This window comes from Pseudorca crassidens, chromosome 16, assembly GCF_039906515.1.
Source record: "Pseudorca crassidens isolate mPseCra1 chromosome 16, mPseCra1.hap1, whole genome shotgun sequence".
NCBI lineage: Eukaryota > Metazoa > Chordata > Mammalia > Artiodactyla > Delphinidae > Pseudorca > Pseudorca crassidens.
In genome coordinates, this window is record NC_090311.1 from 34,711,286 (window position 1) to 34,724,642 (window position 13,357).

The following is a 13,357-nucleotide window of genomic DNA, read 5'->3' on the forward strand; positions in this document are numbered from 1 at the left end:
AACCACATACACTAAAATTATCTCTTAAGGGACTTCCCTGGCAGTACAGTGGTTGCAAGGGGCCCGGGTTCAACACACCTGGTTGGGGAACTAAGATCCTACATGCTGCACAAGGCGTGGCCAAAAAACACAACAAAAACCCCCCCCAAAACAACAAAAACCTAGGAACATAGTTGCTCACACTGTGAGACTGAAAGGAACTGAGAGAAGAGTAAACTTACACCTCCTACATTACACAAAGTGGCAGAAACACCTACATTCTTTTTCTCTTTTCAAACCACGTGTATTTAGATAAAACTTGTATGAGTCAAATGTGCCTATGATGCAACTCCACTAAAGTATTAGTTGTAGCTCAGTGATTTTAATGGCCCATTCCCTAGCATCTTTTTTTTTTTAAAGGAATATGCATTTGTAACTACTGTTTTTATTTATTTTTTATTTCTATATTTATTTTTGCGGTACACGGGCCTCTCACTGTTGTGGCCTCTCCCGTTGTGGAGCACAGGCTCCGGATGCGCAGGCTCAGCGGCCATGGCTCACAGGCCCAGCTGCTCCGCGGCATGTGGGATATTCCCTGACCAGGGCACGAACCCGTGTCCCCTGCATCGGCAGGTGGACTCTCAACCACTGCGCCACCAGGGAAGCCCTATTGTTTTTATTTAAAAATTTTTTTTTGGCCAAGTGGCATGCAGGGTCTTACTTTCCTGACCAGGGATTGAACCCGTGCCTCCTGCAGTGGAAGCATGGAGTCTTAACCACTGGACCGCCAGGGAAGTGCCCCTAGCATCTTCAATGCAGCTCAAAAAGCTGTGCTGAAATCACAATGCTGCATTACATGCAGTGAAGACAAAGATACACAGCGCCAATTTTATGAGTGAAAACTTCAAACAAATGTTTTGTACTCAACTGTATTCCCCAAATATCCTGTGTTGAAGCCCTAACCACTAGTACTGTAGAATGTGACTGTATTTGGAGATAAGGCCTTTTAAGAGATAATTAAGTTAAAACAAGGCCGTTAGGGTCAACCCTAATTTAATGCGACTGTTGTCCTTTTAAGAGGAGGAGATTAGGACATAGAGACACCAGTGATGCACATACACAGAGAAAAGGCCATGTGAAGCCCCAGAGAGAAGGTGGCCATCTGCAAGCCAAGGAGTGAGGCCTCAGAAGAAACCAATCCTGCCAACATTTCCAGAACTGAGAAAAAACATTTCTGTTGTTTAAGCCACCTAGTCTGTGGTAATTTGTTAAGGCAGGCCTTACAAACTAATATGACAAGTAACAAGAAGTTTATGTAACTTCTGGAAGTCTTTAAAGATTTTTTCCTGCTTATGCTTAACAGCTATCATCAGAAGAATGGAAAGATTTAGCGTTCCATGAGGACGGCCAGCTCAGCAGGCCTACTTTTAAAGTTTCTGTAGCCAAAACACACTCACCAAAGATGATTCAAACAATATGATGACCTGGAATAAAGGTTCCAAAGCACATGGTGACTGGCAGAGCCTCTTTCGATTGTTCTTAATGAATGTAACATGCTAGCGCTAAAGTGAACATGGCCCTGTACAAATACACTAGAGTATAATTGCTGTATTAGAAGATACTTGATTTGAATCTTTCAAATTTACTTACAGGAAATATTTTACTCAGGTAAAACCAATCTTAGATGTCACCAGCCTCAATCTGTGACACTTCATTCACTTACCTGCTAAATGTAAAGGGGTCGAATGTCGGCCTTGGGTATCACGGCAATTCACATTATCTGGTGAAGACAACTTCTTTACTCTGGCTAAACAACCCTTCTTGGCAGCATCCAACAAAGCTGCATCTCCCCTAAGTAGATCTTGAATATCTGTATCTCCATCTTTAACAAGATCCAAGGGAGTATTTCCATCTCTATTTTTCTTTGTAGGGTCTGCACCATGCTGGGCATGTGAAAAACAGAAAAGGAGGAATTACCTTAAGTTTGCCCTTGGTCAATGAGAAAATATTCAATGTAACGATACCAAAGAAAACTTTTTTTTTTAAACATCTTTATTGGAGTATAATTGCTTTACAATGGTGTGTTAGTTTCTGCTTTATAACAAAGTAAATCAGCTGTACATATATCCCCATATCTCCTCCCTCTTGCATCTCCCTCCCACCCTCCCTATCCCACCCCTCTAGGTGGTCACAAAGCACTGAGCTAAAGAAAACTATTTTATGCAGAGACTATACCTTAAAGGCTAACATGACTGTTAATAATGCTTAATTTAATAAATAAAAAATTACAATAAAAAATACAGAGGCACTTAAATATTACTGGACTTTAACAATGCAATAATATAGTCAAAATTTTAAACTACATTCAAAACAAGGTAGTATTTCACTAAAAATTACCTTTCACATATGCTATTTTTAGTTTTCACAAACATATTTCAATGTTTGTATAAATTTAACTATACTCTTGTTTTTACTGTAAAATATCTACACTGGTACCAGTATAGATAAACAAGTACTATCAATTTCATTAGTACTAGATAAACCTGGCTTATACTGTTCATGACATTTATTCTGAAATCTAGGCACAGAATTAGATTTTTGCTTCATACCCCCTAACTAGTTTAAGTTTATATTAGAATTATTAGAAATATCATAAACATATTCTACATAATATACCCTGTCCATAAGTACTTAAATATACCTGGAGCAGAAGTTTGCAAATTTCATATTTTCCTTTTGCTGCAGCTTCATGTAAAGGTGTAAATTTCCATAAGTCTGCTACATTAACTACTGCTCCATGCTTAACAAGAAGTTCTGCAACTTCATAATGTCCATAAGAACATGCATTGTGCAAAGGTACAAGGCCTCTGAAAAGTTAAATAAGCAACACAACACAAAGATATATTTAATTTAAATAATTACATACAGCTGATAAATTTCTTGACCTGCATAAGAAATTTTACTGATTTAAATTTATAGAACCTAAATTTATTGAAAGCAGAAATGGAATTACTTTGGGGCGGGGGGGTGGGCAGAGAGGACATTTTAAAAATATTTAAAATTGCAGAGAACACAACAAACATCTATTTTGCAACATCTAGAATTAAGAATATTCTATTCTATTCTATAGCCATGCAGCGCAGCTTATGGGATTTTAGTTCCCTGACCAGGGGTCAAACCTGGGGCCACGGCAGTGAGAGCACTGAGTCCTAACCACTCAACTGCCAGGGAATTCCCAAGAATTATATATATATACTTTTTTTTCCTTGTCTTTTTTATTTTACATCTTTATTGGAGTATAATTGCTTTACAATGGTGTGTTAGTTTCTGCTTTATAACGAAGTGAATCAGTTATACATATATATATATCCCCATATCTCTTCCCTCTTGCATCTCCTTCCCTCCCACCCTCCCTATCCCACCCTTCTAGGTGGTCACAAAGCACGGAGCTGATCTCCCTGTGCTATGCGGCTGCTTCCCACTAGCTATCAGTTTTACATTTGGTAGTGTATATATGTCCATGCCACTCTCTCACTTTGTCCCAAGAATTACATATTTTTAAAGAAAAATAATTTTAAGATAAACTGGAAGAATTCAAGTATCCTCAATGCAAACTGAAAAATTTACCACATTGAAAATCAGCATCACACTATTTTTGTAGTCTCCTTGGCCATTATAAAAGGCATTATGCAACTAAGTCTTTATATAAATGCTACTCATCATAAAATCTCAACTGAAATTAAGCTTTATTTAAGCCAGTTAGGAAGCAGACTTCTCTGAAAATAAAAGAACTACCATCTATCATAAAAATGTTTTCAGATTTTCCTAAAAAGGTCAGATAAAGGAACAGAGAGGCCATGGCAATTGTTGGTACTTGCCCTTTATCTTTAGCGTGCACATCAGCTCCGTGTTGCAGCAGATATTCCACCACAGACACCCGATTATAGCCAGCTGCAAAATGGAGTGGCGTAGACTGACGCCCTTCAATGTCTCTGCAGTTGACACTCTGAACAGTACACAATTTCTATAGGACACAACACAGTATACACATAATGTTACATATTCCGACTTCTTTTCATTCATTTAGTAGAAATTTCAAATGTCTGATTTATTTTCTTGTCTCATCTTATCAGTATTCTCATACACATGATGCTACATATTCTGACTTGTTTTCATTCATTTAGTAGAAATTTCAAATGTCTGATTTATTTTCTTGTTTCACCATATCAGTATTTTCAGAAACTCTTTGCTATTTATTCTTATTTCATCTTGTCATTTATTGAGAATCCCTCTGGTCCTCTTATCTAAAATCATCTACCTTTGCTAAAGCTAGTAGGTAAATTTTATTATTACCATTACTGCTATATACATAAAGGTAATGCAAGTACCTGAAAGCAATCATAGCTTTCATTTTGTGAAAAATGTATGTAGAGATACACTGGATCATAGAAGCATGATGGCATCACCTGGGAACTTGTTAAAAACTCAGATTCTCAGACTCCCACCTACTGAATCAGAATCTGCACTCTGACACGATCTCTAGGTGATCTGTAAGCACATTAACGTTTGAGAAGTACTGTTCTAGAACAGTAGTTCTTAAATTTTCATGTGCAGTGGGTGCAACCTCCAGATTTCCTAATCCAGTATGTCTGAGATGGGGCCTGAGAAGTTGCATTTCTAACAAACTCGCAGGTGATGCTGATGCTGGCAGTTGAGGAATTACACTTAGAGAATTATACTGTACTATATGGAATGAATTAACTAATAGAATGATATTGGTTAGGTACCATCCTTGGGAGAATTAAAAAAAAGTCACTCAAAGAATTTTTTTGTGTTTTGTTGGTTCAGATGAGGACGTCTAGCTGAGAAAGGCTGTCAGAGTAACACTTAAAATACTCAACAGTATTTTGCATGAAAAGTATGAACATTTGGGGAAGGAAAGCAACATAGATAATAAATCATGGTGTTCAAAAAAAGTCAAGAGTATTTTAGTAAAGAATATTAGTAAAAACCCTTCCCTCCCCCCCTTTTTAAAACTACCCTACCCTAAAAGCAGGGATAACTTTAAGCCTAATAAACCAAAGGAGCCAGCTATCAGTGGATTTATCTCAACAGGTTTAGTAACAGGTCTGATAAAGCTCTTCAGTGCTTCCCAAACAGGATGTCCCAAGAAACACTGAGAAACAGTGTTTCATGGGTCTGAAGCCAGGCTCTAGGAATGAGTATTTTTAACACGTGTCAAGTGCTGCTAGGTTTGGTAGTTACCACTGGCCACTCTAACTTCCTAGCTCTCCAAGTTTAATTTTGTCCACTCAGACAAGTTTTCTAATAGTAAGCTGTCCAAAAAGTATGTAGCCTGATAGCTCACCAGTAAACACAACCAAGCACATAATTAAGTGCTCATTGGGTAAATGTCCCAGTGATTCATACCAAGCCACCTGTCTAGAGATATACAAGGAACAGAAAGGTTGTTGGAGATAAATTTCCTCTAAGTGACTTTATTATTTTTTTAATTAATTAATTAATTAAATTTATTTATTTGGCTGTGTTGGGTTTTCATTGCTGCACATGGGCCTTCTCTAGTTGTGGTGAGCAGGGGCTACTCTTCATTGCGGTGCACGGACTTCTTATTGCGGTGGATTCTCTTGCTGCAGAGCATGGGGTCTCGGCACGTGGGCTTCAGTAGTTGTGGTATGCAGGCTTCACTGCTCCGTGGCATGTGGGATCTTCCTGGACCAGGGCTCGAACTTGTGTCCCCTGCATTGGCAGGTGGATTCTTAACCACTGCGCCAGCAGGGAAGTCCCTCCTCTAAGTGACTTTAAAAGCAGAGATAAGGGAAGACAGCCTAATGACTATCACAGGGATAGAGAAAGGTCTTCCTCAATTCAATGGCATTCTGTTATTCTCTAAGTCCAATTCCTGCCCCCAATCTCATCCTCTCTTCATCTATTTCTTCCTCTAGGCTTCTTCTATCTCTATGAGAACAAAGCCTGGTCTTTAATATTAGATGGACTGAATGTAGTTTTATGCTCTTTAACATATGTAAGTAGATGAGCATTACAATTTTTTATCACCACCTCCACCCCACACACAAAAAAATCAGCTAGTTGACTCTAACTCCACCTGCCCAACTTATCACTCCTCCAGGAAAAAACTCAGCTCACTACCCTTAACTCAAGTGATTTGTTTTTCCACAAGTCATTAGTCAGTAAGAGAAACAAAATCCCCCATTCAATATCATGTTAACCTTCTAATTAAGGGCATGAGAACGTAACTATGAAACAAGTCAAACAATAAAATTGCATAATAGCATTTTTCTTTCAAAAAATGAAATTATTAAAAAAAAAACCTTAAATTATTTGGAGATGACTGTACTACCTACACACATAAAGCAATAGGAAAAGATCACATGGACTTTTAAATCAACTTCCAGAAATCTCTTTATTTAAAAGGACAGTGAATAAATGTCCTCAGAGCTCAAGTTCTGATGAGGCCAACGTTCACATTTTGTTCTCAGGAAATGTAAAACTGACTTTGTGGGGTGGGTCTGTTCAGGATTAGCAACACCATATAGAAATATAGTGAAATTGGTTGAAATAGAGACTTCTGCCATGAATCAAATCAATAATTTTAGTTTTATAAAATTTCTTATTACCTATCAATGCCCCCTCAAATAGGACCTAGCACTGTTTTGAAAGTCTGTGGGGGAGGTGTTGGTGGGGAGGGAGGGCACAACCGGGCTTCTCCCCCCGCCCAGCTTTGGAAATTAAAATTAACATTATTGCATTACTAAAGAATTATCTGGGCTTCCCTGGTGGTGCAGTGATTAAGAATTTGCCTGCCAATGCAGGGGACACGGGTTCGATCCCTGGTCTGGGAAGATCCCACATGCCGCGGAGCAACTAAGCCCGTGTGCCACAACTACCGAGCCTGCGCTCTAGAGCCCGCGAGCCACAACTACTGAGCCTGCGTGCCACAACTACTGAAGCCCGAGCGCCTAGAGCCCGTGCTCTGCAACAAGAGAAGCCAACACGCAATGAGAAGCCCGCGCACCGCAACAAAGAGTAGCCCCCGCTCGCTGCAACTAGAGAAAGTCTGCGCACAGCAATGAAGACCCAATGCAGCCAAAAATAAAATAAAAGATTGTTAAAAAAAAGAAAAAGGAATTATTTAATCATGAAACATGCCGAGTTAATTTTAATTTATATTAGTTGACCTGAAAAGCAGTCTTGCTCTTTCAAAATTTTAATGTTCTGAGTTAGTTAGCTGGATATACAGTTTCTGTAGGTAACAGAAATATCTGGTATAGGCATTGAGACGTTACATGTGATTCTACAGTAAAAGCAAAATTTGAGAAAAGGTTATTCTAGGGAAGACTGTTATAGGAGATGGGGGCCATAGATGGGCTCAAGTTGGCTCTTCTGAGAAAGAAAAAAAATATTTCAGTCCAGATAAATTGAAGATTATTAGGAGACAGTGTCTCTGAAAGGTGGTGACACTATATTATTACTATATTTAAACACTGGGTCCTCACAGAGGTAGAGAGGGCAAAGAAATGAAGAAACCAGAAAAAACATATAGACAGAGGGATACATTTAGTTTTCTTCCTTTCCTGTTTTATGTGTCATATGTAAATAATAATGGACAATAATTTCATATAGCTTATTCTTTGAAAGGGACAAATGAATAGGTTCTTTAAACAAAATGCATTCCCATAAACACAGTCACAAATTTAAATCTGTGACTATTTAATTTAAAATAGTCAAATTTAAATTTGTGACTATGATGTATTTATTGAGATGCATGTGAAACTAAAAAGTTTCTTTCATTACCCAATGATCCTCATTTGCAGAGCAGAACTAGATTAGCATTATTTACCTTTTAAAACAATGCACATATAAATAACTAGATTTTTCATTCTTACAGTATATTCATTAAACACTGTCAAAATAAAAACACAAAGTTAACAAAACTATAAGATTATGTCTTACTTTTACAGTTTCTACATCTCCAGCCTTTGCAGCCTCCAGCAATTGTCTGTCTGCCTCTGAATTACCTAATGGGATACCCTCTAAAAAGAAAGAGAAGTAAAGAGTGATTAACTCCCATTTGGAAGGTGGGACCAAGTTTTAAGGAAGGCATCTTATCTGAGAGTAAAGTTCTTTTTATAGTTTGGTGATAATTATGTAGGGAATCTCCATGGTAGTAGGTGAAAAGCAGTAAAAACTTTTGAAACATTACATATGTCAAATGTATGTAGATGTGAATAATAATTATAAAATGAGATTTAAGCAATATAAAGGAACATAATGTAATGAAAGATGGCTTGCTCTATAACCAAGTCAGTTGACTGGGGGTAAAGTATTAAATTAGGAGAGCAGGGCTTCCCTGGTGGTGCAGTGGTCGAGAGTCCGCCTGTCGATGCAGGGGACGCGGGTTCGTGCCCCGGTCCGGGAAGATCTCACATGCCACAGAGTGGCTGGGCCTGTGAGCCATGGCCGCTGAGCCTGCGCGTCCGGAGCCTGTGCTCCACAACAGGAGAGGCCACAACAGTGAGAGGCCCGCGTACCGCAAAAAAAAAAAAAAAAAAAAAAAAAAAATTAGAGGAGAGCAACAGCTAGATATCTAACCATGGTTCTGCCATCGACTAGCTACCTGAATTGGAGCAAGTCACTTGAACTTTCTGGGCCTCTGATTTTTCCAGTTCTAAAAAGAGAGAAGTTGGACTAGAAACATCTGAAGTTATGTTCAGGTCTGAAACTCTATGATTTATAGCTCATTTAAAATCTCATAGGAAAGGAAGAAAACATGTACCTTGTTCTCAGAGCAAATAAACTTCAGATGGATTAAAGATGCTAAGTATAAAAAAATTAAACCTTAAAAATACTAAAAGAAAATATAGGTGAATATTTTTTGTCTTGGAGCAGAAAAGCATCTTAAAGCAGTATATCAAAGGCAGAAACAAAACTAATTTGGAAAAATATCTGTCAGGCAGTAACACAGCATTAAACAAAATCATAGGCAAAGGACAAAATGGAAAAAGTACTGCAACATAAATCCAAGAAATGCAAATTAAAATAATGAAATACTGGGCTTTTTTTTTTCATCCATTAGTGGGCAAAGAGCAAATGGGGAGTTACACTGTCAATATTTCTATAATTTGCATTTTAAAAAGAGTCTATTACTTCTGTAATTTACATACACGCACATAGACACACATTCACCCAAGGAAATGATTAAGAATCATAATACCTGGGGCTGACAAGGAAAACGGGTCCTGTCACATACTACTGGTAGGAATGTAAAATGGTACATAACAGTTTTTCTAGAAATGATTTAACAATTATGTTAACCTTGACTTGGAAATTCCACTTTGATAATTGACTCTAAGAAACTGGTTGGAAAGGTAAGTAATAGCACTTAGTATAAAACTAGGAAGACTGTAAATGTCCATCACTAGGTAACTAAATAGGACTAATGTTATTACCCCCAAAACTGACACTGAAACAAATGCATGGTATACGGGGAAGTAAAGGTAATTTTGAGAGCAGTCTTGTAGTTAGTTCACAATTTTAGAAGTTCACAGGAGATCTTATTGATCTGCCTTCATCTATTCAAGCAGTGTTTTTCTCAAAATGTAGTTTCCAGCAAGGATCATCAAAGGTGACTACAAAAGGTACAAAAGGCTTGATCTGTTACATTTCTTCTCATTTGAGCTTTGAGATGTCAAAGACACTCCATTAAATTCTAGTAAAATACAGAGATATACGCAAAGACACTAAAATTTATGGGACCAGATTTCTAGGCTGAAATGTTTAACCTATGCCAAATGTGTAGATATCTGATCTAAATTGATTTGATTTTAAAATGTAATAAGTATCAGTCCATTCAACAGTTACATGTAAGTCAAATAGTTGGTTACCTTGTACAAATTCTATATGCTTTATATGAAGGATCTAAAAAAGAGTGAAGAGGCAGGGCCAGTCTTTAGAATACTATTTATCACTATGGTTGCTCTTCTAAGAGACTTCATCTACCCTTTTCAGTTTTCCTTTCTTTAAAAAGAAATAGCAACTGTCGTGTCTCAATTTTAAAAACTTTCTAGATAAAAACTTAAGAGACAGCTATATACTCACAGAAGCTGGGCAGCAAATGCTACTGGAACAAACTCATAAAAGAATTGCAACATTTGGGCATTGAGTACAATGAGTTGATTAAGAAGAAATAACAGCCAACAATTCTGAAAATTTTTCTTTTCACTACCAACTCCTACATGATATGTGAAAAAAACTTCAAGGTTAATTTAAACAATAATAATTTCATGGAAGTATTCAATACCTTGAAGAAGTTGCTGCACGTTTTCATTTCCCATCTGTAAGGCAGTAAAGCCCTGAAGGGATATAATGTTAGGATCACACCCATAGCTGAGGAGCAGGCGACAGGTTTGTAGATGACCACAATGCGCAGCTCTGTGCAGAGAAGTCTGACCGAGATTATCCAGAGCATTAACCTTAACAATCAGAAAAAGGTGAAATTAGCCTGCAGTACAAAATTTAAAATGATCTACTCATGTATCCAGCACTTGTTACTAATTAAAAAATCTCAATTAATCTCTTATGAAGCCCATTATCCAGTGCCAAAGAAAGTATTTTTGCTCAAATCTAGAGTATAAATTCACCAATTCATGAAGGTCCAATTTTTGACTAAAAATATTGAATAACATTTGTTTAGCATTGAAGTACTCAATAGATTCACCACATTTAGAGTGAGACACTGCCTAAGAAAGTCTAATGCATGTACTTTTATGGATCTCTGAGGTGCAGAAACGTCGAGAGACTAACCCCAAGATAACAGTCGGTAACAAAGCCAGAGACTAAATTAGCATTAAAATACTTATTTCTATTGTCTTAATCTTCTATCTTATTTATCGTGTAAAATATAATCTGTATGGATAAGGACACTATGGTATATTCACACAATGGAATACTTCTCAGCAATAAAAAGAACAAGCTATTGATACATGGTTCAATCTCCAAAACATTATCCTAAGTGGAAAAAGTCTTACATAAAAGAGTATATATTGTACGATCCCATGAAGGCCCAGAACAGGCAAATCTAATCTATGTTAGAAAAAATCAAAATGATTGTTGCCTCTAGGCATGGAGACTGCCTTGGATGGGACACTGCCTCTGCCATGAGATAATGTTCTCTATCTTCAAGACTTTTGGTTACACAGGTGTATGCATTAGGCAAAATTCAGTAAATGTACATTTAAGATTTGTACATTTCATTGCATGTAAATTTCACATCCAAACAGAGACTATAAACAAATATTGACCTCTAGCTGATGCCTATTAAAAGAATTTAGGGAGAAGTGTGTAGTAACTTGTGAATTACTCTGAAGTGTGTCAAAAAATAAGACATTGATGGATAGAGAGAGAAATTGATGGATATGTAAGAAAATAATACGGTGAAATGCTAGCGGTAGAATTTAGGTGGTAAGTATATAGTTATACTCTAAAATTCTTTCAGCTTGGTTGTATTTTTGAAATTTTTCATAATTAAAAAAAAAAATCACCTGTAAGACCGCTCCTATCTCATCCCCACCCCCCCGCCCAGGAAAATAATTCTTCGAAACCTGAGAAATCAAATTCCTCAGTAATCAATCATGTGACCACTAGTGTTTTGAGACACTGTCCAATTCATATTCATGGAATCGGAGAAGACCTGCAACAGGATTACATAGTAAGACTTCCGCAATGAATCTAAAAGTATCCTATAAAGAGCTAGTCTCCATGCTTACAGAATCAGAAAAATCAACTTAAAATGCCCAGAGCAATTAATCTGTTTATTCATGTACCAAAACTCACTGCAATGTGAACTATATATCCACTTGAAAACTTTATTTGGGTGCCACTCTGTGTTAGGGTTTGGGTGACGAACTCGTCCTGGTTTGCCTGGGACTTTTCCAGTTTTAGCACTAAAAGTCCTGTGTTAAATCCCTTAGTCTTGGGACAAACCTGGATGGTTGGTCACCCTAGACAAGATTGTTTCACTGAGCTTCACAACTCAAATTTAATATGCAACCAGATATTCCTCAAGTAACGCACCACATGTAAAAAAAAGTGCAATCAACGAAAAGTTATAGGACAGACAGACAAATGAGATATGCCAAGCAGTCAAGCAGAAATAAACTTTATTTTTTCAATACTTTACAATAGGAAAGATTGAGATTATACATTATCAAGAATTCCCCCAAATAAAAGAGAAATTAGGACACTGAGAGTCAACATAAAAAGAAACTGTAGAATTCTAAGTGGTTCCTTGAGTGGAAACCCAAGGAAGGACAGATTAGAAAATCATTCTGCAAAGTTCATTTAGAGAAGAGCCTCAGGGGTCCCCAAGGGGTAAAGGGATCTCTATTTCTTTCTTCTCCCTTCATCACAGCAGCTCAATTCTATTATATAATGAATTTCTACCACAGATTTTGTTTGAAGAAAGCAACAATCGATGGCTATAAACTGAAAACTGTTGAATTAGGCGACTGTTATCTCTTCCAATCTGAGATGCTATGTGTATTGCTTACTGAGTAATTTTTTTTAAGTTCCTGGGTAAGAAATAATGACTTTTAGCCTTGATGAAAACCTGATTATTCCATGAATAAAATGCTTTGTTTTCTTTAAATCCACTTGACTTTTTTTTGAGGTATAGTTGACATATATTATATAAGCTTCAGGTGTCCAACATAGTGAAATCACCTTTTAAATCACTTTTTACTTTTAAACTTAAGTATACTGTTTCTACAAATAGGAAACCAATATTCTCCTAATAAAAATTATAACTCTTATAAAAATGTTCATTTGGGATATTCCCTAAAACCATCTTACATGCCACATTTTAGAATACATTTCTCTACTGAATGCTCTGGAATGAAGGACTTTTGTGATTGATTTTAAAAAAATGCTTTGTGTACAAATGCCAACTACAGAACTTCGCAATATGAGGAGCTATGTTTTTATTCAAGTTACTTAATTTATTTCCTTCTGTTCCATGATCTCTGGCTTAGTTATGAAATAACAGAGGGTAAGAGAGACTGTGGTTGGGGTAAATAACAGGAGTTATCATGGTAACCAAGCAACAGAAGATAACAGAAGAGAATCCCAGAAAAGATGATAGGTCATAATAAATATGCCTGGCTGGGGATATTCTTAAGAGTGTATTGTTAGAAAAAGAAGGATAACTTGACCAGTGGGGTGTGGTTAAAAGGAAGGGAGAAGGAAGGATATATAGGAATAATGTTTCTTGAGTAAATCCACAGACTTTCTAGCAGAAAGATATAGAAAAAGTATCTGTAGAACTAATCTGAGGGAAAAATAC

General features: G+C 36.9%; 1 protein-coding gene across 3 annotated transcripts in view; it reads right to left on the reverse strand.

Annotated features, from left to right (window-relative positions):
- TNKS2 (tankyrase 2) overlaps positions 1-13,357 on the reverse strand; it is a 62,862-nt gene that overhangs the window by 22,416 nt on the left and 27,089 nt on the right. For all 3 annotated transcript variants that reach the window (XM_067710016.1, XM_067710015.1, XM_067710017.1), the window contains 5 exons: positions 10,319-10,490; positions 7,972-8,051; positions 3,858-4,003; positions 2,681-2,846; positions 1,703-1,922 (listed from right to left, as the gene is read on the reverse strand). In XM_067710016.1, coding sequence (XP_067566117.1) covers positions 1,703-1,922; positions 2,681-2,846; positions 3,858-4,003; positions 7,972-8,051; positions 10,319-10,490 — 784 coding nt within the window. The remainder of the gene's footprint in view (positions 1-1,702; positions 1,923-2,680; positions 2,847-3,857; positions 4,004-7,971; positions 8,052-10,318; positions 10,491-13,357) is intronic.